This window comes from Zeus faber, assembly GCF_960531495.2.
Source record: "Zeus faber genome assembly, chromosome: 1".
Taxonomy (NCBI): Eukaryota; Metazoa; Chordata; class Actinopteri; order Zeiformes; family Zeidae; genus Zeus; species Zeus faber.
Genome location: NC_137193.1, coordinates 48556438 through 48583727, shown reverse-complemented (window position 1 = coordinate 48583727; position 27290 = coordinate 48556438). Strand labels below are relative to the sequence as shown.

At 41.9% G+C, this 27290-nt stretch overlaps 1 protein-coding gene across 1 annotated transcript in view; it reads left to right on the top strand.

The window, feature by feature from the left end:
- The window catches only part of adgrl2a (adhesion G protein-coupled receptor L2a), a gene marked incomplete at its 3' end in the record, with an annotated part of 119879 nt that overhangs the window by 73482 nt on the left and 19107 nt on the right, over positions 1-27290 (top strand). The window contains exons 8-18 of the mRNA XM_080012610.1: positions 12226-12585; positions 15182-15285; positions 16010-16195; positions 16585-16623; positions 19814-19997; positions 20944-21066; positions 22186-22391; positions 23625-23798; positions 24836-25045; positions 26129-26349; positions 26965-27031. Of these exons, the coding sequence (XP_079868736.1) occupies positions 12226-12585; positions 15182-15285; positions 16010-16195; positions 16585-16623; positions 19814-19997; positions 20944-21066; positions 22186-22391; positions 23625-23798; positions 24836-25045; positions 26129-26349; positions 26965-27031 (1874 nt within the window). The remainder of the gene's footprint in view (positions 1-12225; positions 12586-15181; positions 15286-16009; positions 16196-16584; positions 16624-19813; positions 19998-20943; positions 21067-22185; positions 22392-23624; positions 23799-24835; positions 25046-26128; positions 26350-26964; positions 27032-27290) is intronic.

Sequence of the window (27290 nt, the reverse complement as noted above, 5' to 3'; positions counted from 1 at the left end):
TGCCAATTAACATATGGAGATGGTGTCGAGGCGTCGCCATCGGTCAAAGCGACGCCCTGAGCTTGCTGCTGCTGCTGCTGAGGTACAGGCACTGGAATCCACCTCCTCCAGTCCACAGAATTTACTCAGATCCATCCCTTCACCCACAAATCAGCATCTGGTAATAAAATAAGTGTGCGAGCCAACAATCAGAGCAGGGGGCGGGAAGTGGAAGTAGATGGAGAGAAAGAAGAGACAGAGAGAGAGAGAGAAGGATGTTTATTTAAATACCAACCTCTCCAGGGTCTTAGGGGCTCAGGTGGTGAAGTGGCAGAGGTCTCTCTGTCTCTCGCTCTCGCTCTCTCTCTCTCTCACTCTTGTTCTCTCGCTCTCTCTCTCCAACAAATCTACCGGAGCAAAGATCAGAATGGATAAAGCATTAAAAACAAATTACTTGTTTGTTTGCTTTGACAATACCGTGCCCACCATAACTTCCAACTTCTGCCCACTTCCGCTCCATTCTCTCGACGTCTCTTTCTGTTTTTCTCTCCATCACAGTCTGTTCTCTCCGCCGCGTCTCCTTCTATCCCCCCCGTCCGACTCGATCTGCCCACTCTCCGACTGTTTCTTTCTCTCCCCTCCTCAGGCTGTACCGTCTGTACTCTATTGTTTTCTTTACTTCTCGCTCACCCCTCACTCCAGCTGGAGTGATGCAAGACTGACTCGCAAACTATTTGTTCTTATTGAACAAATTGTTGAAATGAGTCTGGAGTCTCTCCAATCACTTACTAAGGATTACATTAATGCCAAATAAAAAAAGCGAGGGCATTTGGCACGATTCATATTAAGCATGACTGATTTACACTTACAATGCCCCCAAAATGAAAAATGTTCATGAAATTGATTATGAGATTCTTGACACTTCCACTCACAACTCTGAGCCGAACCGCCTCTTCATCTGGTTTTGTGACAACGACATGAATCAAGCGGACAAAGGAAAATTTTAAATATTATTTTTTTCCCGAGTCACTGGTACAGAGCCGACAAAAGAAACTAAGTTGTTCTTTGTCACTCTTAAACTTCAACTTCATTTTCATAGTGTGAGGGAGCTCAAGCACAATGGATTTTCTTTTGTTTTTTATTCGCTGTGTCGCTGCCAGCGCCGCCATTTCTCCCAAGTCTCCCAGGCCCTGCGTCGCTCCCCTGCATTGGCAATAAAGGAATTAATTACCTTGCCAATCTGTGCCGATGATAGGGCAGACGTACTAATTTAATAACAGATCTCCCTCTCTCTCTCTCTCTCTCTCTCTCTCTCTCTCTCTCTCTCTCTCTCTCTCTCTCTCTCTCTCTCTGTGATGGCTTCCATCCATCCATCCCTCCATTTCCCCCCTCTCTGCAAAATCCCACTCATTTCTCACTTATTCCTCTTGTGACCCTTTTTTTTGGGGTGACCTCCCCTCTTAAGTTACCATGTAGGGGTGCATTTTGGCTGAAATTCTCGCTTTAAGATTTACAGCCTTCATCAGCTCACATTTCACATGTCTTTGTATTTCTTTAAACATTTACTTGTACAATTCAAGAGATTTTTTTCATACACTATATATACTATAAACACTATATACATCGTATACACTATATACACTATTTATACTATATACACTATGTACTGTATACACTATATACACTGTATACATCTCATATCATCACCATACTCAGTCTCAGTCTCATTCCCGCAGTCTGTCAGTATTCACTACACTAGCACTACACTTCACAATGGCAACGCCACCTTACCGTGAAATAACACGGGGCTTCGCTTATCGACCAATTTGCTTAACAACCTGGTCCTGGGAATAGAACTCGGTCGTAAAGTGGGGAGTACCTGTACTATGTAATTACGAGATTCATACACTGTTATAATACCACAAGGACATTGCCTCAAATTAGTGTTAAAGAAAGTGACACCATTTCACCCCGGTCATCCACCAAACACACAATAATATGTTCTGATGATATTCTGATTATTAAGCTGCCAGTTACCCCCTTCTCCTCCTCTACAGTTAAAGTAGTTCTTCCAAATGATCTCCGCTGACAGCCCTACAAGTGTTTGGGTGATATTAGGGGAGGGGATTATGTTTTGGGAATGTCACAGCGACTTGTTTTACATAAGATGGAGAGCAGGGTGGTGTGGTCGTGGTGGTGGTGGTGGTGGTGGTGGTGGTGAGGAGGGAATCTTTACAGTCTGACGGCCAAACAAACTATATTAAAATAATTTTTATGTCAACGCAGTCACAATGAGAGACCCCCCCCCCCCCCGAGTAAGACCTGCTCACATCCGCCATTTGTCATCAGTGGGAAAGGAAAAACACGGGTCTCAGTACGGGGTCAAATGACCCGGCAATAGACACAGGTTTTAATCATCCACCTCCGATCAGCTCTGTTGGACACCCGGGTCGACCCGCTAATTTTAGCCCCTTTACCGTATGAGGCGACATTCATTGAAATTCCGGGCACTGGCGTGTTAATAGACAGAAATATCGATGTATCATTCCATCATTTCATATCCCATTTAGAATCCAAAATCGAAATGAAAATATATTGACCATGACTATGAAATGTTTTGAGTGTGGTGATCGCACTGTGGGGAGCACAGCGGAGAACCCCATTCTCCCCGCTGGGCTCGGAGTCACTCCAGCACCGCCCCAAGCTGGTCTCCGCTCCCCCCGCCAAAGGACCGGTGCTCGCACAGAATGGAGTGACCTTGCTGCCGGTGCTCCATGCTCCTTCTACTGTATTGTTGAGTTGTTCATGAATGATCCGATTCTTTTGAACGGTTCAAAATACTTTTTTCCGAAGTTTTATGCCGTTTGTTTAAGTTATTCTCTATTCTACTGTTTTGTTCCCAATCACAGTGCAACCATGACACACCCCTTTTCTGGTGTGTTCATGACGTCAAACGTGACGCACTAGAAAAAAAAACATTTCTACGGGCAATGGGAAAGGTGTCAATTGCATATTTTTAGTGGGTTGACCCGGGTTTGAAAACCCGGGTCAACCCACTCGTGTGAAAACAATATAAGTGTGTGTGTATGTGTGTGTTGGTTTGTATATATCAGAATCAGACTCTGTTCGATCAAGTACATTTTCATATACAAGGAATTTGTTGTGTAATACATATATAATACATAATATACAATAAAAAAGCAATAATACATATGTAATACATAACAAACAGTAATAGCTGATAATATATATATAATACATAATATACAATAATAGCCAATAATTGTAAAATAGTCAAAAATAGACTTAATAAAAAAGCTAAATACACAAAAATATCCAGAAAACAATGCTAAATATTCAATAATAGCTCCCCCCAATATAAAAATATAGCCAATAGAAATTGCCATTTATACAAAAATAAGCTAAGAAATGCAGCCAAATTTGTCAAGTGTGTGTGTGTGTATGTGTGTGTGTGTGTGTATGTGTGTGTGTGTGTGTGTGTGTGTGTGTGTGTGTGTGTGTGTGTGTATGTGTATGTGTGTATGTGTGTGTGTGTGTGTGCGTGCGCGCGCGTGCGTGCGTGCGTGGCGGCTTCAAATTCAGATCTGTTAGGCACACTCGGAGTTAACAGTTGAAATTTGAGGCACGTACAGTACAAGAGAAACCCACCAGAAAAAAAAAGGGAAACGGGAAAAAAAGACTCCAGTCTGGCGGCTTTGGCGCTGTTCTCTGTACTTTGTTGTCATTTTGGATTTGGGCATGAATTATACGCATTTATACGCCAGTAAGTCATATGTGAGGGCCAGTGTGAGTGTTTGTGGGTAAAAAAAAAACGCAAAAAAAAAAAAAAAGCAATAAAGTTATAAATAAGAAGTAAGCCAGCCCTCAGGTTGTGTTCCCCCAAACGCGGACGCATACGAGCACTCAAAAGGAAATGACTCATGGGAAATTATATGAATTTTCACTCAGCTTTTCACAGTATTTATTGCTGATGCATAGGCAATCTTGGGCTGCATATCAAAGCCCGACATCACACACGCAGCCCCCGAGTGAGAGAGCCCCCGATCCAATTGTACTTTTGTGTTATTATTGTTATTATTGTTGTTAATATTATTGTCATAAGCAGATATCAAAATGTAGTGACGTATTATACATTCACAGCCGATACGGTTCCATTTCCCATTTAAACTCCTTCCTCCCGTAGCCACAGGAGAAATACACACTGGCAACAAAGGCTCAAATTTTGAATGACGATATTAGAATAACAATAAATAATATCTGCTTTATTTTTAAATGACCTCCAACTTATTATTATAATAATTATTATTATTATTATTATTATTATTATTATTATTATTATTATTATTATTGTTATTTTAACCAATTAACAACTAATCTCTTTGCAAGGCTGAGTGACTTTTTTGTTTTTATCACTCTGTCATTTCCATCTTTCTCAATAAGGGTCTTGTTTTCCAAGGTGTGTGAACAATTTTCCCGTGCGCTAAAATGATCACGAGCGTAGCGACTCATGTGCTGTGGCCTGCTGAATTCTCACGGAGTGATTAGAATACCAGTAGCTCTTACGGCAGAGGCTGTCGGCCACACTCCGTGGAAGCGCGGGGAAATTGCAGGATGTATGGACAGCCCCAGTTTAGTCAAGCACTCGTAGCAGGACATTGTAATGGTCACCTCACCATGTTTGGCATTTTACCATTGAGACACCTAAAAATACAAATGAATGAGGTCAGACGTTGCTAAAATCTCCTGTCCAGTTGCAATCCCAAAAGGCTTGTGTGCACAGATTAATCCCCGTGATGCAATCTCGGTTTTTGTTTTTTATTCGTGCAAACTGTTCAGCGAATACACTCCGTGAGCCTGTGCACAAAGCTCTTCTGACGGACGGAACAGCTTTTTAAACGCCAGCACTTCCTTAAGACAAGATAAGATATGACAACACTTTATTGACCCCCCGGGGATGGTGGATACTCAGGGAAGTACACCAACGTTTGCTGATGACACATTACTTCTGACCCACAACTCCCACAACTCGCTCACTAAACCCCTGTTGGTACATAAAGCACGACTTAATGTCCTCCGGGGCTTTTTCCTTTCCACCATAAGATAAGATAAGATAAGATAACACTCTATTAATCCCCCTCGGGAGGAAATGCTGGTTTAGAGCAGCAAAAACAGTGCACTAAAGAGAAAGATGCAAAAGAAAATGAGAAATAACACATTCTGTACGTGCACATCTATCCGCACAAAGTGAACATTCTAACCAGTGATTAGTAGCCCGATATGTGCAACTGGCAGTCTACGATAACTACTAGTTATTGTCACTATTCCCATTCGAAATCGAAAATCGATCTAAGAGCGTTCGATTTCAAACTTCGAAATCACAATCGGATCCCCAATAACTCCCCGTATTTTAGTGGGTAATATTGTCCGACAACGTCGCCACATTGGGGCGGTCAAGATCTGCCGGTAAAGAAATGCAGTGTGCGCTGATGGGTGCGGGCCCCTCCGCGGAGGCTACTGCGGCGCCCAGCTTCAACTTGGAGTTGGGAGAGCTGCGGTCGGCTCCCGCGGGTCCGCTGCGCCGCATCCCCAACACACACTGCACTCGCTCACCTGGCGCTAGGGCTGCAAGGAGCGAAATTCGAATAGAATTTGGAAAAAAAAATAAAAATAAAGTTCAATACAAGTTTATCCAGTTTGTTGCACATTAGAGAGAAATATTCCAGTTCCACGTCGGCGGAGACGCACGAGCGCAGCGCCGCGTCTCCCTCTCCTCCGGCGTTTCACTGTGTGTAAAAGGAAGAGTGCACCTTAAGACCAGAATGTCCAATAATTCGAAAAATGTGGAGATGGAAGTATAAAGTAAGTAAGTATAAGGGAAGTATAAACCCCAAAATAAACCCGACCATCACCCACTGAATGTCCTCTCGTGCAGAGGTTCTCAAACACAGGCTCGCGGACCGTGCTGGGCAGCGGGGTATTTGCCACCGGCCATGAGAACACGGGCGGAATTTTTTCAGGAGCGCCCTGCAGTGGAGTAGCAGCAGGAAACGGAGTAAATTAAAAACATCTAGAATTTTTATTTGCTTTGTTTGGAGAAAAGATCTCTCTGATATGCGCTGCAGGTACATCCAATTTTTTGCACTTACTTTGGTGAGTAACTTCAAAGTAGTGTAATAAGTAACTTATTGTTTATTATTCTAAAGTCTAGGCTTGCTAAATCTCTACACTGTTTAGGTGTGTGGTGTAAATATTCTCATATTTCCGTTATTTATCATTTTTAAGATTTAAATAAAAGTTACTTATTTCAAATTATTTTCTTTACAAAACAAGACTCGAAAGTCAGTACAATGGCATAGCCGTCAGTGCTGAAAAGAAAGGTTCCAATGGAAAATCAAATTGAATCGTGACCTTAAAATCGAAAATCAAATCGAATCGTGAATTCGGAGAATCCTGACACCCCTCCTCGTTATAGTTGCGGCATTACTAACAGAAGTGGCGTACAGAAGTAACAGTACAGTACTCCAAAAAATGGCATACATCAGATTATTCAACAGACAGTGGGATGAGGCAGGGGAGGGTTGAGAGGTTATCCTCGTTATTCTCGTCGTGCCAAATAGAGTGATACAATGCGAGTCGGCCGTCTTCCCACGTCTCTGGGTGGGAAGCGTGGGATTCTGATAACACGTATGGCTGCCCTGGTGAACACCCATGCGTTACCTTTCCCTAAGTGCAGCCGTTAAGCGCTACGTAAAAGACACACACGCGCTGTCAGTTTCCATCTTGTTTCACCGGCGTGACTGTCAGGAGCCTGGCTGTTTATATGCATCCTCGCAAAGTCCTGACAGAGCTCTCAACGCTCCCCCAACCACCGCTTCCCCCATTCCCCCGCTGCTTTCCCTCCCTTTCCTTCCTCTTTCCTTCCCTTCCTTCCTCTTTTCAGATTCCTTCGTCGTTGTCTCATTTGATCCCCCAGAACTATAACCTCTGATGGCAATAACAGAACCGCCGCAATATATTTAAGTGGAAAGAAATGTGTGGGGGCGTCGAGCCACACAAAAAGGTTATGAATAAGTCCGCTCAAACTATCGCGGTACTTTGGAGGATATCTGCCCTCGCACTCCGTGACAGCTAATTGAAGGTTCCCCTTGGGCTGAGCTCGAGACAGACATATTAATCGAGGAGCCTGTCCTGGTTTTCGCGATATAGCCCGAGAGTGGGATTGGCTTTCCCCCTGTCATAATCAAAAGAAAATTGCAGCGGGGAAGGTATTCAGGGCCGTCAGACATATGTTAGCCGAATAGAATGGATTGATATATTCAATCTACATTGGGTTCCACTGCCAAGTGATATGTGAACCGGTTACAGGATCAATGGCGAGCCTCCCGCTGTAGCTGCATATCTACATATCCGCTCAGACATTTCCATGAAAAACAGTGGCTGCTGTCTAAAAAGGACCATCCATTTTAGTACCTGCAGGTTAATTCCTCCCAGCATTCATTGGATTAAATTAAGCCCAAATTACGGGATGGAGGTAATGAGATTACTGGGCGCTGCTGGGATTAAGGACCCACACAGTGTGCGCACATGACCGGCAAATGGTCAGAGAGGTTGCTTTGTTTGTATACAAATCTCTCCCGGAGGTAATTCTGCATAGCCTACATCACATTTACTATTTTACATCAAGGAAAGAAGATTAGTCTTTGTCAGGAATGTGAAATAAAACTTCCCAACAGGATTATTCAATCCCACCGTTTTACCTATATCCTTTTGTCGTTGTCCCCGCTTCTAATGATGCCTATTAATGAACTCAGTGCTGCGTATGGAGAACAATAATATATTATCAACACCGCCGCTGCTTGTTTTTCCCTGGCAGCTGCAGACTACCCCGACCCTCTTACCCAAAAAACCAAAAGCCATCCAGTGTGGCACAGGCCAAAACCCACTGGGATTCAGCAAAATGACTATATCCCATTTTCGAATGGAAGACGAGGGGAACCACGCACCAGGCCAGTCTATCTTGTTTGGCCTTTGTTAGAGTATGGACGCTCGGTGGAAAGAAAGTGCGAAGGAAAGACCGAACAGAGATGTCATTTTACACCTTGTTGCTCACTTAGAGCAGCTGGCAGGCATCGTGGGGTGTGCACTGGGAACAGTTGTTGGCGAACATGCTAAAGGAATGCGTCTGGATTACAAGTCCATGGCGCTGTGATTTACCGGCTGTGGCTGCGATCCCCCTGATCTTAAATCACGCTGCCGTCTTAAGAGCGATGCCTTCTCATTTCATTTCGCTGTGTGGACAGCTAACCCCTCCCACCCACAGAGACTGAGGATGAATCCTCGTCTTCTTTTTATACCTTTTGAAATAGGAAACCTATGTATGAAGATAGAGCCGATAGAGCAATTTCTTGGACATTTGCCCAGAAGTATAAAGTGGCGATAATAATTTACACACATTCATTTATTCCTGGAGACGTTGCCGAATCAACAACACATGGCTGTAGCATGGGAACTTGGACAACCATATCTGCAAAGTAATAAATAAAAATTAAGAGGTTTGTTTTTCGCCGACTGCAAGCCTTTTAAAATCAGCGCTGGAAGGAACAGCTAGGGTTGAAGAGCATTGAAAAGGTATTTTAGTCTGGAGGTGTGGAGGGTGTACAGATGGAGACCTGTGATTCTCCCAGACATAAGTTGTCCTTGAAACCACCGTGACAGCGCTGCGACCAAATTTTAGCGTGTTGAATAAAGAGAGAACAGGGGTTGGGCAGGGGGGGGTGGGGGTAGATATATATAAAAGAACAACAATGGAAGAGGAGGCTGTGGTGAAAACAAGCTAAAAGTGCCTTTGGCTCCGTGTCACAGCTGCCCACTCAGATCTGTCAACTATGTTGAGGGAGAGTGTTTTGCAGACGCACGCACGCACACACGCACGCACACACACACACACACACACACACACACACAAACGCACACACAAACGCACACACACTTGCAGGGTGTGTATTTTGGGGTGAAAGCTGCATGAATCCTCTCCAGCGGTCAATGAAGCCTAATTCTCCACAGGTAGAATCCGGCCGAAGGTCTGAGCTCCACGTGGGGTGGGGTGGGGGGGGCTTTACCCCAAACCAGGAGGGAAGGTGGATGGAGGGTGTAAACTGTTGCTATCCGCTAGCCAGGCCCATTATCCAATGGAGGCGATGGATGTGGTCTGTCCCTTTATCCCTCCATCCCTCCGGCTCATCCCCATTTTTCCTCAGTCGCTATGTTCCATCATATTTCTCTCTCGCTCTCTCTCTCTCTCTCTCTCTCTCTTTGTCTGTCTGCCTGTCTGTTTGTCTGTCTGTGTGTGTCTCTCTCTCTCTCTCTCTTTGTCTCTCTCTCTCTCGCTCTCTGACAGTCTCGCGGCAGTGCTTGTGTTTCCACTTCAGATTCGCTGCATGCTCGGCAAACGGCCTAATGGAGGAAATCAAAGCGCTCAAATGCGATTAGATGCAGAGCACATGTTGCATCACAGTCACAGGCATCCTTTAATTCATATATGGATTTCATTTTCCTTTCTGACTTTTTTTGTTTACTTCTAAAAACACATACTCGGCCCTTCTTATAATAATAACATAATGTCTTAATGTCGGAAGTTGTGTGTATATTGTACATTACACTTTGAGGATTTTTTTTTTAACGTTTTTGTTTTTGTTAGTGCACTACTGTAGCACTATACAGTGGTGTATCACAGACAAAAATATTTGTATTTTGTGCTGTTTAATTCATTTATTATTATTATTATTTTTTTTTTTTTTTAAATACATCAAATATATCAAATTATAAAAACTAATAATACAAATGAAAAAACATGTTTTTGAATAAATAATAGCCATAAAAGTAAGTAATTAAAAAAAAACACTTTTAATTTTTTTTCCCCATAGTGGCTCATGTTAAATGTAAAGGAGGAGGCTTGCCGTTTTTCTTTCCCTTTTCCCCAGCTGAGGCTTGTTTTTGCCGGCGGCGCTGTATGAATTACTGCACACACCTGCTTGATAAGAGCGTGTAGCAAGAGTGGAAGTAGTGGTGGAGGAGACGAAAAGCGAGTGCAGAATGAACGCTCCCGCACTGTGGATATCCATACGCCAGCCTCTTGTTTATCGGGTTGAAATTTGATCTCCTGCCTTGATGCAAAAAATCTCCCAGGCAAAGCATGAGAATGACTGGCAGACAGGAGGATGTTACTGTAATTATCGGCTTGTTCACCACAGACTTATTCAGAGTGCTGGGAATAAGCCGTGATCTGAGAGAAAAAAATAATATAAAATAAATGCTCGCTGGACAAAATACTTGTTGGTTTCGGCAAAAAAAAAACATTTTCAATAACAATAAAACCTGTGCCATTAGGATTCTCTGGTCTGTTCGTAAAAAGAGAATGTGGTGAACTAGACAGAGGTTATTATCATCACTGTTGTAATTGTTACATAATCGTCTGATTGAAATATTTGTTCAAATCAATTCCACAAATTGTATGTTTCCATCCAAATTCCAAGGGGAATGTGTAAGCCATTGTAAGAAAATGTTGCAACGGATGGAATGTGAATTTGGTGCATTTCCATCAGTTAGGTTAAGGCCAGTTACCCATCTACCTGAATTTCCAATGTACAATGTCAATAAATGTCTCCTGAATTATTTACACCGCTATAGGCCCTAGGCCCTAACCCTAAAGTATCATGGTGTTATAAAACAACCAAGAAAGACCATATCATTGTGAATGGCAATTAGACTTGGCCGATAGGGGGGGTGAAGGAGAAAGTGTTCCCAATACGCACGGTTGCGCATGGCGCTTATTTGGTTTCAATCAATTACAATAACTACATCTACAATAAAAACACTATTTTTGTTTTCTTTGGAGAAACGCTGACCCTTTATGCCAGATCGCAAAGAACGGATCGCTTTGTGCCACTCAGACCAATAAGTTGCACGTGGCTGTTCACGTAATGTGTGTGCGGAAAGGATCTCCCATTCACCACACAGTGACGGCACCAAGCAAACACGAGTGAGGAAATATGTAGTATATGTGTAGAATAAAAAAAATAACAATAATTTTACTTATTTTGGGATTCTCAGTGTGAGAAATACAAGGTGTGGCGTGTGAGCATGTGAACTGGTTGATATGCGATGTGAGTCTCAAGGTCAAAGTGTGAGATTCGGCAGTTCTATATAACAATTATTAAAAAACTTTTTTTTGTAATATTATTTGAGTAATGCAAGTAATAACCTGGAGCCGCAACTTAATAACCACCGCATGATGCGTGCCACCACGTCCAAATCCTACATCTGCTTCCTCGCTGTTGCATGCATACGTCCACGTACATCTTCTTTGTGCGCGTAAGTTGTCTGTGCGCTCTGCTGCTCCGTCTGTTGCTCCCCATGGTCCCAGACGGACAGTGTTGAAAAAACTATCACAGACACAACACAACAACACTGGTTGTTGTGTTGTAAATTGTGGTGTTGACACAACAATTTACAAGACTGTGGATAAAAATCCACAGTGCTATATTTTGATACTGTGAATATATTGCATACTGTATGGTGACAACTATCAATATTCGATGATATCCAATATCGGCCCAAGCATTATGGCAGTTACTATGTGTATGGCAATTAACTGTCAACTAAAGTTTCATGACTGTAACAGCCCTACATTCGAGTACCAAGAGTAAAGACAAAACATGGAGAAAGCAGCTTTAGTTACTACGCTACACGTTGGTGGAACAAACTTCCATAAGATCTCAGGCTCGCCCCACTTACTACCTTTTAAACCCAGGCTCAAAAAGTCATACTTACATTAAGTTATACATTTATTTAAGTTAAAGTTCAAAAAGTTAGTCATATTTACGACTGCATTCACTTGTGTACACTGGGTTCGAGTCCCACGCGAATGTCGTTCAAGTGCCAAAGACCAAAGTTGATCCAGGTTACAGTCCCAAAGACCAAAGTGGGTGTAGGTTTGAGTCCCAAAGACCAGAGTGGGTGTAGGTTTAAGTCCCGCCATGTTTAAGTGTGTTTTTTTTATTTGCATTTCAACCTGTTATCTCTGTGATGTTATCTATATTTTTAGCTTCTTGTGTCTATGATTGGATTCTTGTTTGCCTCTTTTAAGCCTCATGTAAAGCTCTTTGCGTTGTCCTTATGGATGAAATCAGCCCTACGCTGAAACTCTTCCTCTTTCGTTGGCCACAGCTCCTCCATTATCCGAATCCACCAGGGCTCCCCAGCCCCAGAGAACAACAAGCGGCAGCACCACCAGCACGGCGCACCGGGGCGTGGCCAGCACCAACACCAACACCAGCTCCAGCACCACCAGAGCTCCATCAGGACCCAGGGAGGGCAGCAGGGGAGCGGGGAAACCTCTTGCGCCTGGTCCTCCTCCTCCTGGTGGTGTTCCTGGTGCCGTGGCTCCACAGACCACCGCCCCTCCGCCCCTGGAGTCCTTCCCCCTGCCCGAGCGCTTCTGCGAGGCTTCGGAGAGGAGGGACATCACGTGGCCCCAGACCCAGCGGGGGTCGCTGGTGGAGAGGCCCTGCCCCAAGGGGACCAGAGGTAAACAGCAGCTCCATCCCTCTCTCCAAAGGCTCTCAGGGGTCCCAGCTCTCAGGCTGTTTTCAATGTCACCTGAAGATTCTCGCCCCACCAGGGAGCCTGCTTATGTTTCTTAAGATTGGGTAGAGGGAACCGCCTGCAGAGTTATTAAAGTTAAAGAGAAATTTAAATAACAGAACGATAAAGGCTGATGTCGATTTATGTTTGATTTACTCTTTCTACCAGGGAAACATCGTATTTCAATACTATAGCATTGTGGCGGTATGTTTTTGTAAGAAATGGAGTTTGGCCTATAATAGTTTACCCTTTAAAGATACGTTTCAGTGTATTTAAGCTATAAAGACTATTCCTTGGACTGAGGAAAGCCTTTGAACTGATTTGCATGTCTGGATGCAAACCAAGGCTCTGTATTGTAACTGTTCATCGCGGAAAAACAGTCCAACAATCCTAGAAAAAAATTAAATTAAAGTTTTATCAACATTGATAGGTAGGTAGGTAGATCAATGATGGATGGATAGTTGAAATGGTAGGCAGATAGGTAGGTAGGTAGATAGATGGATGGATGGATGGATGGATGATAGATAGATGGATAGATGGATAGATCTTTAGATGGATCGATGGATGGGTGGATGAATACAGTAGTTAGATGGATGGATGGATGGATGGTTGGATAGATGGATGGGTGGATGGGAAGATAGATAGATGGATACAAAGATTCCAATATAGTTAGTTAGTTAGATAGATAGCTAGATAGATAGATAGATAGATAGATAGATAGATAGATAGATAGATAGATAGATAGATAGATAGATAGATGGATGTTTAGATAGATGGATGGAGGGATTGGTGGATGAATACAGTAGTTAGATGGGTGGATGGATAGATGGATGGATGGATGGATGGGAAAATAGATTGATCGATACAAAGATTCCAGTATAGATAGATAGATAGATAGATAGATAGATAGATAGATAGATAGATAGATAGATAGATGGATGGATGGATGGATGGATGGATGGATGGATGGATGGATAGATGGATGGGTGGATGGATGGGTGGATACAGTAGTTAGATGGATGGATGGATGGATGGATGGATGGGTGGATACAGTAGTTAGATGGATGGATGGATGGATGGATGATAGATAGATGGATGGATGAATACAGTAGTTAGATGGGTGGATGGATAGATGGATGGATGGATGGATGGGAAAATAGATAGATCGATACAAAGATTCCAGTATAGATAGATAGATAGATAGATAGATAGATAGATAGATAGATAGATAGATAGATAGATAGATAGATAGATAGATAGATAGATAGATAGATGGATGGATGGATGGATGGATGGATGGATAGATGGATGGGTGGATACAGTAGTTAGATGGATGGATGGATGGATGGATGGATGGATGGATGGGTGGATACAGTAGTTAGATGGATGGATGGATGGATGGATGGATGGGAAGATAGACAGATGGATACAAAGATTCCAGTATAGTTAGATGGATAGATGGGTAGATAGATAGATGGATAGATGGATTGGTGGATGGATAGACTCAAGTATAGTTAGATGGATGGATGGATAGCTATAGAGAAGGATTTGGCAGTATACCGTACAATAAACCAAAAAATGAACTACAAGATAGAAACCCTCCGGCATTGTGCACTACACTGTAGCGATGGAGCAGTATCATGGCAGTGTGGAACCTTTTTCAAGTGTATGTGAAGCGCTGTTAGCCGCTGGATTCCACTTATTTGGGGTCAGAATGCAACTTGGCGCTGGTGCAACTGTGCAGGCTCAGCTGCTGCACGCTCTGCTCCGAGATGTTCATCCCTCATTGGGTCGTGTGTGAAATCACGTTAACATGTTAGCTCAGGGTTCAACACACACAGGGGCTAATTGGGCTGGAAGAACATTCCTTCATTGTCACAGCTTCATTTATATGGATGGGGGGGCGGGGGGGGCTTCAGGTTCTGTAAACGACTCCGGAAAATTCTGTCTGTGAGAGACAAAAATAAGGAAAAGTGATGGCGTGTTCTAAATCTCCCACAATAAGAAAGATCAACACTATTAGAAAGCGTATGAGTTTGAGCTAAGTACATTTACATATGGCCTACAAGGAATTTGCCACGGTGATAATTGGTGCGTTTCTCTACATGTGATTTAGCATAAAAAAACAGACTGAAAAAAATTATAACATAAAATATCAAAGTAAAAAAGTAAAACAGAAGTATAAATAGGAAAAAACATCATGCACAAATAGCCAAAAAACACAAAACAGAAATAGTCATATAGTATTATGAATTAACAGAATATAAATGGTGGGATTCCATGCACAGGATACATTATTTGTATGGTTATATAGGGTATGAATTATAATTATAAATATATTTTGTTGATATACGCACAAAAAGCGTGTTAAAGTTTTAGGATGTTGTTTATTCTCATCCCTCCCTCCCTCCGTCTTTTTCAGTGTGTCCTGTCGGTTGTTTAAAGGACGTTGTGTTAAAGCTGTTTTTGTGGAGAGTGCTATGTAAATGTGCCATGACTTGATTGAACCTGACTGTATGTGTCTTGTTTTCCCAAACAGGCACTGCCTCCTATTTATGTGTCCTCTCCACCGGGGCCTGGCACCCCAAGGGCCCAGATCTCAGCAACTGCACCTCCCACTGGGTCAACCAGGTCGCCCAGAAGGTTTGTACCACGTGCTCTACTCGCTGCTTTAAGTAAACACTGCACACACAAAAAAAACCTGCCCAACTTAATAATATTCAAGCCTAAGTGGATTTGGAATATGAAAAAAAAAGGCAGGAAATCAGTGCATTGAATGTTTAAATTGAAAATTGAACTCATGAAACATTGAAAAGAAAGAAGTGAATTGTCTTTACACATTTAAAAAAATATATTGATAGAGTTGATAATATTATTCTGAATCAATATCAATATTTTTTTGTGGATTGTCCTCTTGAGTTCCCATTTGGCGAAAAGGCTCAAAATCCAGAGATATCCATATGGGATATTTAAGTGATTCTTTTGAGAATACGGACCAAATCGAATGAATGTTCAGATATTGTGGATATTCAGGGCTTATATTCCATCCGGGTATGTCCTTGATACATATATCATGTCCCGATAAAACATATACTGTATCTTCTCCATGTCACACATCCTGTTGGAACCAGACCTGGGAAAGCTTCTTTGGATCTTCTTGGATCTTCTTGGGGCGACTTGTTGTGTCCTCTACTTGTATCTTACTTCAGGGTACAAGATATACTTCCTGTGCGTGCCACAATGATGACCTTTTTACCAAATTTGGAGCAGATCATAAATCCACTCTCTGCGTTTGACACCGGGAGCCTTAACTCCAATCTGGTTGGGTCGATGGTCAGATTTCTCTTGCTAATCCCCTCCCCCGCAGATCCGTAGCGGGGAGAACGCCGCCAACCTGGCCAACGAGCTGGCAAAGCACACCAAAGGACCTATCTTTGCCGGGGACGTCAGCTCCTCAGTGCGTCTGATGGAGCAGCTGGTGGACATCCTGGACGCCCAGCTGCAGGAGCTCCGGCCCAGCGAGAAGGACTCGGCGGGACGGAGTTTCAACAAGGTACCACCCTCCTTCCTCCTTCCTCACCCAAAACCATCATGGAAACCCCCAAACCTTATGACCTCGTTCTGGTGCCCATTTTGTTTTGAAGGGGTTAATAGTTCTCGCACGAGTTTCCAAAGCTGTTCTTCAATTTTCTTTCACTGCGCGGGCCGATAGCTCGAGGACGCATCAGTAAGCTTTTGGCTTGGAGCTTCTTGGAGCTTCTTGGAGCTTCTTGGAGCTTCTTGGGGCTTCTCGGGGCTTCTTTGGAGCTTCTTGGAGCTGCTTTGGAGCTTCTTCAAGGGGCCTTGACTCCGATGATCGGTGAATCAGACAGTGAGATTTTTACACGTTTTCTCTAATTGTGTGTTTCTGTCTTTGATGTGTTCTTTTTTGTCTCGGAAAAGCTTCAAAAACGAGAAAGGACATGCAGGGCGTACATGAAGGTATTGGAGCTTTAAAATGCTGAACTGTTGCACTCTGCCTGCTGCCCCCGCCACCACCCCTCCACCTCCAGAAGCATGTTTCCCGCCCCCCTCTTCCCCCGTGCTTCCTGTATTTATAAGTTATTTTCCTTATACACAAGCCACGGTTGTACCCAACGTGCTTTCTCAGTCAAAGAGAAGTCATTCTCAATTACTAATGTGGCTTATTTTCACCCCTCGTGGTCACAGCTGTGGTGTATTTATTATTTTTCTACTTCCCCGTGCCCATTTTTCTTCTTGTTTATTCAAGATTGTACATGTATTGATACCTAACACCATAATTCCACTATGTTGACAGCATTCTCATTGTTCATTTAGAGAAGTATTGGCTCTGGTGTATAAATATTGAAATTTTTATTTTTCCTTCTTCCTGTTCTTATTGTCAGGGAGCCCTATTAAATGTAATATTAAAAACCCAAACCCATGTGTAGCGAATCAAGGGTAACGCGTTTGCTTCTCTTGTGATTTATTAAAAACCTTTTTTTCCCTTCAAGGACCCGATTACCCGACTTTTTCTTCTCGCAATGCGAGGGGTAAATATTTGAGGCGAGTCTTTTAACAAGGACATGCTTTTCATTTGTTTCATAAATTAGAGGCACGAATCTTGAACTGTAGTCAGTTTAATAGGGTGAGCCGGGGTCAAACCAATTTTGGTCTTTGCTTCCTCTTTCTCTCTTTTAATGGCTCCGTCCTCGGCAACCCGGTCCTCGTTGTGATTTTGGTCCATAGTCCGTGGCAGCTCTCCTCCACCACCTCCATTAGGGAGATCGGTGTCCTCCACCTGCCACCAAAGTCATCCCTTGCCGACCCCCCACCACCACAAAAAAAGAAGTGACAAAAAAAAACTCCTGGGAGTAGGGTATTAAATGGATTGAGCTAATTACCCAGTAGACACCCACAAGCTCGTAAAGAAAGGGGAAGGAGGAGAAGGAGGAGAGGGAGGAGGAGAGGAGGAAGGCGAAAGGAAGAAAGATGGTAGCTCCAGTCCCCAAAGAAGAGAAGCACATCGTCCATTTCGGGATTTTTAATGTCGCCAAGCAGCATGTCTTGCATTGCAGCATGGAGGTCCCCTGACAAAACATACTAATGGGGTTGGGTGTGTGTGTGTGTGTGTGTGTGTGTGTGTGTGTGTGTGTGTGTGTGTGTGTGTGTGTGTGTGTGTGTGTGTGTGTGTGTGTGTGTGTGTGTGTGTGTGTGTGTGTGTGTGTGTGTGTGTGTGTGTGCCCCGGCGCCTGCGTGCGTGCGTGCGCTCGCGTGCGTGCGTGGGCGCGCGTGCGTGCGTGGGCGCGCGCGAGGAAAAGGGGCGGTGTGGCAGACGGCAGGTCGATGTAGACGACAGCATTTCTTAAGACTAATGACAGTATGAGATAGAAGAGAAGGACTATCGGACGTCCGCCATATTTGATGCAACAATGCATTAGCCCCCCCCCCCACACACACACACACACGCGCACACACACTCCCCCTCCCTGGCTGCCCTCCGACCATTGATTACCCGATTAGACACCTTGATTGGATTATTTCCTGAGGAAATGCTAGCGACGTCTCGGCCATTTGAATCCACTGTCTGTCGGCTGCAGGTTGAGGCTGGATTGAGCTTCACCGTCTGCATGTAAGAAAACGTGCAGGGCTCTGATGCTTGTACGGATCTTGCATATAACATTGCGTGTCCACTGGGGGGGCAGTGCTACATTTAGTAAATCACAATGCACAGAAAACAGAGAAGAAATCTGTTATTATTTTTCCCCCAAAACTTTATTTGAAAACTTTAAAACACAAAATATGGATTTGCAAATAGAAATGTGCATTCAACTCCTCTGCAAACGCTTCTTTCGGCTACGTTTTGTTTTCCGAACCCGCCTCCCGACAGGAAGTTGGACAAATCAACCAATCGGCTTGTTTGGCACGTTGTTGAGATTTGGGAGGTGTGCGATTCATAACCCCCTTCACTGCATAGCTCCGCAAAGATGTTTATGTGTAAAAAAACACAAACAGAGCTTGAAAAGGAAGAGAAACAAATGGTACAGTCCAGTGGAATTGATGGGAAGGATAATTACACGTACTCCTCATTTAACGACCTACCTGTTTAACGGCCGTTCGGACCTCCGACCAGCTCTTGACCAGTCTGTATTGTACACTGCGTACAATACCACGGCGTGCACACTGCGTGCGCAGCCTCTCAGGCTCAAGCATCTCATCTTATCACCCTTGATATACTATATTCACTATATATACTATATACACTATATATGCTATATATAGTATGTAAACTTCATATACTATATACACTGTATATACTTTATATACTATATACACTATACACTATGGGTCCTCGCTTATCGACCAATTTGCTTAAGGACCTGGTCCTAGGAATGGAACTCGGTCGTTAAGTGAGGAGTACCTGTACTTTGTTTTGACGTTCATGAACAAGAAAATATTGTTGGTAGTCTCATCGAGTGGGTGACCCATCTTGGAAAATGTGCAGGGCAGTCTGCTTATCACGGGAGGAGAGGAGAGAAAGAAGGCTATAGAAGAGCGCAGATCAGGCCTAGATTGGGACCTGTCTCCCTCCATGCGCAATCGCCATGCCTAATTTGTAATTTTCCATGCCTTACCGGACATTTTACTGTTACCGCGTTGTCATGGGTTTAGTAACCGGTGGGAGAAATTCCTCACTGTGGCATCCATAATTCAGAGCATTCCGGCATTGTCCTCCTCATCATCTACAATTTACCTTCCCTCTAAAACATCCTCAAAATGCAACTCTTTACTACTATTAATATGTAATTATTACAGTGTATACGATGTATATGCTAATAATTTAGTAATTACATATTAATAATTATACCTGATATACCTATACATAGGCATAGAATCACACTTTTATATTCAATATATTTTACATATTTGGCTATTTGTGTTTTTTATTTTTGGTATATTTCGCTTTTTTTCAGGCTTCTACTGCTGATTGTCTGTACAGAAATGCAATAATGCTCGCCATGATGAATTCCTTATATTTGACTAATTTAGATTTTATTTTCCCTATTTGTCACACCAAAGCCCTCAGTAAACATATAACCCCTCCTCCCCCCCAATATAAACTCTCCGATCTTCCGTCCTTCTGTAACAATAGAATGTGACTTATTTCCAGGCGATCGTGGACACGGTGGACAACCTGCTGCGTCCAGAGGCGTTGAAGTCCTGGCAGGACATGAACAGCACAGAGCAGACGCACGCTGCCACCATGCTGCTTGACACTCTGGAGGAGGGCGCCTTCGTCCTCGCTGACAACCTGATGGAGCCTGCCATCGTCAAAGTCCCTGCCGACAATATAAGTATGTTGAAAATATATGTGATAAAAATAATAAATAAACAGAGCTGTTTGTTTTCCCTATATGCTCATAATATGATGTTATTGTAATAACAATAATAATAATAATAATAATAATAATCATAATTATTATTATTATTATTATTATTATTATTTTATTATTATTATTATTAGTAGTAGTAGTAGTAGTAGTAGTATATTGTAAGTATTCATTTTAAACAAATAATAAAATAATAAAACAATATCAATAAATCAATATCAATAAATGACTGATTATAAATTTGGTATTTTAATGTATTTGATATTGATTAATATATATAAATGATATGCATTTAAAGTCTTGTGGGAAAGAAAGTTACAAAAGTAAAAAAAAACTCTTGAACACCCATTCAAGCTTAAAAAAAGAGCTTTGTTTTAACTATATGCTGATGATATGCTGTTGGTATATCATGATAAGTGTTTAAACCTTGGGGGTAAAATAAAAAAACCTGTAAAGGATATTGGGTTTAGTGAGTCGCTTACTGACAAAGTGATGAATATCAGACGATTAAATAGATGGGATTCTGTGATTGCGAGCGCTTCGTTTTTAAACGTATGCGTCTGGACCTTGTAACTCTATACGTTAATGTGAACATTAGTCTTTCTGCTCACGGAGTCGTGGAACAGGAAAAAATGAAAAAAACATTGTTGTATTCACTGCTTTCTTTCCTTTTTCTCACCATGTCTGGGAAAAAGAAGCCAAACATATGTTTTAATGTTATATTTGTACTATTTAAGTTATTTTATTTTATTTTCCAAGTCATTTTCTGAGATGTAATCAGCTCAATGCTGACCAAAAAAACATAAAAATAACTGAAATTTACTTTTTTTTCACTTTCCTGTCCTCTTTTTTACTCACCTCAACCATTATCCCTTTTTGTGACTTTGTCTTACATCCCCCCACCCCCCAGTCCTGGATGTGTACGTTCTCAGCACCGACGGCCAGGTCCAGGATTTTAAGTTTCCTCAGGTCGGGAAGGGAGGCGTCTCCATCCAGCTGTCGGCCAACACTGTCAAGCTCAACAGCCGAAACGGTAAAACGAGAAAAACGGAAAATTCACATAACCTCAGTGTTCATCCCAGGTAGGAAAGATTATGATAGTAGACTTAGACCTATACTTATAGTAGAATATAAATCATCGCAATCGCACTTGTATATGCTGTATATTTTATATATTTGGCTATTTATGTGATTTATTTTTAGCTACTTTATATATATTTGGCAGTTTTTTTGGAGGGAAATTGTCAAACTTGCTATATGCTAATTGTTCATTTGTATGCCAAAATGTACTTGGCAGAACAAACTGATTCTGTCAAACTGCTTTGCCGATATCGATCTGACAATCTGTCCAAATCTGACATTGGAGACTGATTACTGTTTGGGAATTCTGCAAAATATAGGATATCTGAAAACCCCTGGACACCATCACATTGATGGAAAAAAACTTTTTTTCTCTTGGATTGTCTCTGCTGCTACTGTTGTCCTGAGTTCCCTTGTGAAGTCTTGTTATTTCAATATCCACTTTCTAGGACATTTTCGATCCTTGAAAAACAAGTCCTGTGTTTTCTATTTTAGATTTTTAGATTTTATTCATGTCCCTCTGTTTTGTCATATGAATCTGTAACTCTGCCTTCTATTGTTTTAAATGCATATTTTTATTTTATTCCTGTCCCCTGCAAAACACTATTGGGGAAATTTGTTCTATAAATAATAAATACAAATAAATAATAATAATAATAATAATAATAATAATAATAATAATAATAATGATAATAAAAATAATAATTATGATAATAATAATAATTATTGTTGTTGTTGTTGTTGTTGTTATTATTATTATTTTTATTATTATTATTATTATTATTATTATTATTATTATTATTATTATTATACAAATAATAATAATAATACAAATGATAAATCATATAAATCAATAGTGTAGAATATAATATGTCTAGGAGATAATGTAATGTAATAAAATCACATTGATTTGTTAAAAAAAAAGTTTAATCATTTTTCCCCTTTGGTTTATTTCACAAATTTTTGTTCATCATCTCTTCACTTCCTCTCTCTCTCTCTCTCTCTCTCTCTCCGTCTCTCTCTCTCTCTCTCTCTCTCTCTCTCTCTCTCTCTCTCTCACTCTCTCTCTCAGGCGTGGCCAAGTTGGTGTTCGTGCTCTACAAGAACCTGGGCCAGTTCCTCAGCACGGAAAACGCCACTATCAAGATGGCCAACGAGGCGCACGCGCGCAATGTGTCGGTCGCCGTCAACTCCCACATCATCGCCGCCTCCATCAACAAGGAGTCCAGCCGGGTGTTCATCAACGACCCGGTGGTTTTCACCCTGGAGCACATCGATGTGAGTCCGCCCCACTCCCTGCTGAGAGCTCTATTAAAAGGCAACTTTGAATTGTAAATGCATTTGGAGGTCAACTGGCAGTTTATTTAAGCCACTGAGCATCAAATTAAAGAGAGTCTTTAGAACCTAAGTGAATTCTTAATGAAAATGAATTTGTTAATCAACACTGGGATATAAATGATACTTACCATTTTCCCTTTTTTTATAGCGAGCAGCGGTGGAAAATTAACTTCCAGATTACTTGTAACAATCCATGGTGAAATTACCACGGCACCAATTATCTTCTGTTTTTTGGGGGGGGTGGGAGTTGTCGCCAGAAGTTCCCAAGAGGACCGAGCGTGTTTAGAGCCATTCCATGTTCAAAGGAACCGTGCGCCTCCGCCGGACACGCTGTTAAACAATTATCCATCCGTGTTATTAAGTCATATACCACACAGAAAGGCTGCTTTCTGTAAGGGCTATGCAGTGAAATTTCAAAAAGATATCAGTCACTGTGTTTACATGCACTTGAATGAGCCGATCACAATCAATTTAAGGTAATACTCCGACTATTGCAACTGTCATGTAGACACCTTACCCAGATTATCTTGATGGAGTTCAATTTTAAATAGATATAAGCAAGAACTGATGAACAGACCTAGATCTCTCAATTTTTCCATTTATCGTGGCGTGTAAATACCTGAACTCAAATCTGATCGGCGGATCCAAACTGCGTATGCGCCACAAAACCGATTCCAGCAATTCCGCCGCATTTAAATTTGTCCCAGAAAGAGTGTTGGGGCAGATAAACAGCAGACACCATGGCAACAGCCGGTGAACACGGGCACTTTTGGTGGGAAAGGGGGAGTGTTTTTATGTTGAGTTTGATGAGGGAGCTAAATATTGGAGATATTTTGACCGGCGCAAGAACCCAAATGGGGAATGTCCGAGAGCATTGTAGACGTGGGTAGAGCAAGTACTTCCTGTCAATAACCGACTACGCCGTTCACCATGTAAACCCAGGTTTTTCAGTAATGGCATTATTCCAAACGCCTGTAAACACCTTAAACACATTATTATCTTACCCAAATATTGAGGTTTATTTTGGTATTTGGCATAGTTTGGGGTAAGTAGTTCTTTGTGAGTGAGCAGGAGGTATTAATGGCCTCATTCTTGTACATGTGCTTAAATGTTTCCTCAGCAGTCAATTATTTGGACACTTAAACTTAAACTGTGTCTGGTTCTTATCTGCAGATGGAGCGCTACTTCAACTCCAATTGCTCCTTCTGGAACTACTCGGAGCGGAGCATGATGGGATACTGGTCCACGCAGGGCTGCAAGCTCCTGGACACCAACAGGACGCACACCATCTGCTCCTGCAGCCACCTCACCAACTTTGCCATCCTCATGGCACACCGAGAAATAGCAGTGTGTAGCTCATTTTTACTTGTACTTGTTTTTTGTTTCCACAAAGTTTGACAAATTTTTCATGCATGCATATTATTTAAAAAGGACGGCTTAAATTCCACATTATGCCTTTGTACTGTGTTTTAGCCTATTATGTGATACCTAACTACTGCTAATAAGAAAACCATAATCCACAATAATAATAATAATAATAATAACAATAAAAATGATAATAATAAAGCAATGATTTTCCAGATTGTAATTCAGATATTATTATTATTATGATTATGATGATGATTATTATTATTATGATGAGATGCATATTATTAAAAAGGCGCGCTTCATTTCCACAAAGTGCCCTTATACTGTATTTGAGCCTCATCACATGATAGGCTTGTACTGGTAGCCTTGCAAAAGCTACAACCACCATAATAACACATTTATTTTAGATTGTAATTCAGATATTATTTTTATTATCAGATGCATGTTATTAAAGACAACTGTAAATTCCACAAAGTGCCCTTATACTGTATTTGAGCACATGATGGGCTTCTGAGGGTAGCCTTACATTTGATAATAACATCATGAGAAAAAAACCCACAGTAATAAAACATTTATTTTCCAGATTCCAGATGTAATTCCGATATTATCAATATCACCAGATATATTATTTATTATTGTTTTTTCCCTTTGACATTATTTATAAAAGCAAGTGTCACAATGTAAACATCAAATGCAAAAACTAATTGAATACAGGTCAAAAGTAATAATAATAAACATTAATAAAAAATATAATATATATATAATTTTATTTTCTAATGAATTATGTATTTATTTATTGTATTACAAATTATATGATAAATAAATATAAATACATGTAAATTGTTAATTAAATATAAATCAAACACAAATGAGAGAAAGCTCGGGAGGGACTCTCCCTATCTTTCTTTATATTTATTATATAGCTAAAACTTATGATAAAGAGCTACAATGTCCACCCTCAGGCTCTTTTCATTGCATTTTTAATTCATCCTGCCCTTCTCCTCCTCTCCTCTCAGGACAGCGAGGGCATGCACGAGCTGCTGCTGGGCGTCATCACCCGCGTGGGCGTGGTGGTGTCGCTGGTCTGCCTGGCCGCCAGCATCTTTACATTCTGCTTCTTCCGCGGCCTGCAGAGTGACCGCAACACCATCCACAAGAACTTGTGCATCAACCTCTTCATCGCCGAGTTAATATTCCTAATTGGTATCGATATGACCGAACCCAGGGTAAGCAGCGCACCCTATCGATTCGCCTTTGATTCATTTCCCCCAGTTTGCTTTGCTCTCCCTCACGACACGAAACAAAAGGAGCCTTCCGACATAGAAATTGATGAGAATTAAAACATTGTTTTTTTCCAAGGCTTCCTGCTTGTCCCCGACACAAAGCGAGGGTGACACGACCATTAATATACGTTACTAAGAGGCTGTGTCGCCACTTCACACCTCTTTTTTCTCCCCCGTGTCACTTAAATCCTTCGCTGTGTCGCCGAGCTCCCCATGGCTGCTGCTGAGAAACTCTGCCCTGGAAACTAGCTCTTGTGTTGAAAGATCAAAATCGCAAGGCTGCGCTGGTTCTTCTAATTCGTCATTTCTAGTCAGAATAGCAGCTGTGTGTTCATTAGATCAAGCTGAAGTTCCACACTGAAAGCGAGAACGATCAGTAGGATCGACTCTTTTTCGAGATTGGGTTCTTGGTTCTTTCGATTTAGGTGGTGTTACGCACGGTGAGCGAGGGAGGACTTCCTCAACCATGAAAAGTCATAAGAGTCGATTCGGCTCCGAGTTGTCAATGGAATCCTTACATGAATCATTTCATTTCATCAAAATTATTGATTTTGGTGGAATGTGAAAGCCTAAATTAGTCGCATTGAATATGAATTATGCCTAATGCCTCAACCTTTTTTTGCCTTGGACTTTGATTTAGTAATTCAGTAATTATTTTCAATTTGAGTCGAAGATTGAAATTGAAGTCGTGCATCACTAACTATTAGAAGGCCATAATAAGAAGCACCATTCTACCTGTTTTTGTGAAGAAGAAGTTTCTTCAGCTCAAAGAAATCAAGTATAAATATCTGTATTCATTGTACAGATGATTCACTCTGGCAATTAACCCGTATCCCAGCAAGGTTAAATCTGCGCCGAGATCGAAATTGATCAAAATGGTCATGATATTTGATGGTATAGTTTTAGCTTGGAGATGTCCACGTTTTACTTTAAAGCCTCGTTACATCCTTGCATAATGATGTGAGGATGTTGTATTTGATCTTAGTTTGGTTTTAACCTTTTCACATTTCTTCGGCCGTGTCTCAGATCGGCTGCTCCATCATCGCGGGGATCCTCCATTTCTTCTTTCTGGCCTCCTTCTCCTGGATGTGTCTGGAGGGAGTGCAGCTCTACCTGATGCTGGTGGAGGTCTTTGAGAGCGAGTACTCGCGGAAGAAGTACTACTACGTGTCCGGGTACCTGCTCCCGGCCATCGTGGTCGGAGTCTCCGCCGCCATCGACTACCGGAGCTACGGGACCAAGAAAGCGTGAGTAGAGCTTTTTCTTGATAAATCCTTCAGAATTTGCGGATATAAGGCCGTAAATTGTCCCATGCCACGGGTTTACCTCTTTTATATATACACAGCCGACTCTCCAAATAAATCTATTCATTATATCTGCCAATGTCTTTGCACATCCCTGGAGGCTACACCAAAACAGTCAAAGCCCTCTTGCTTGGAACAGGCAGCTGTTCAATTTTTGATGTCATTGGAAAGTGGCTGAAAGACTCAACACTGTGGTTTCAGGGGGCCGCGGCTACATTAATGCCTCTCCGCTCAAAGACCCTCCTGTGACCTCTTGTTTATAAATGCTCTCTTCAAGCCAAGAGCACTGTGCGGCAAAAAGCCTTTTACGCAGATTAATGGTCGTATTTTAGCCCAGGCACTGCTGGCAAAAATGAAGCTGCTTAGAGTCCTTCTCCCCATTGTTTCGCATGAATGTGTTAACCTTCTAGTTTTTAGAGAGAACTCCTGACAAGAGTGACTCAACTTGGCCTGCCATTGGCATTTAACTTGTGCAAGGTTTTGCTTGTTATTTTCAAGGTTTCGGGGCGTCATTTTTTTTCAAATGACCACTGTTTGAAATGGTTGTCTTTGTCATAGGTGCTGGCTAAGAGTGGACAATCACTTCATATGGAGTTTTATAGGGCCAGTGACCTTCATCATTATGGTAAGTTATTTTTATTTTCCCAATAAAATGTCAATACAGAGAAGAGAAGGAGTCAGAGAAAATGAGGCTAAAAACGCTGTTTGGTCCACCTAAGATGTGGACCTTGTGATAGAATGTCCAATTTTGACTTGAATATTGTTCCCGGTAACCAAGGACAATGGCATTCTGCATATCCCCTCTGCCGCTTCCCCCGAAGACAAGACTTCAGGATTTTGATACCCCACCCCACCCCCTCACTTTGATAGAAAGTTATGTTTTC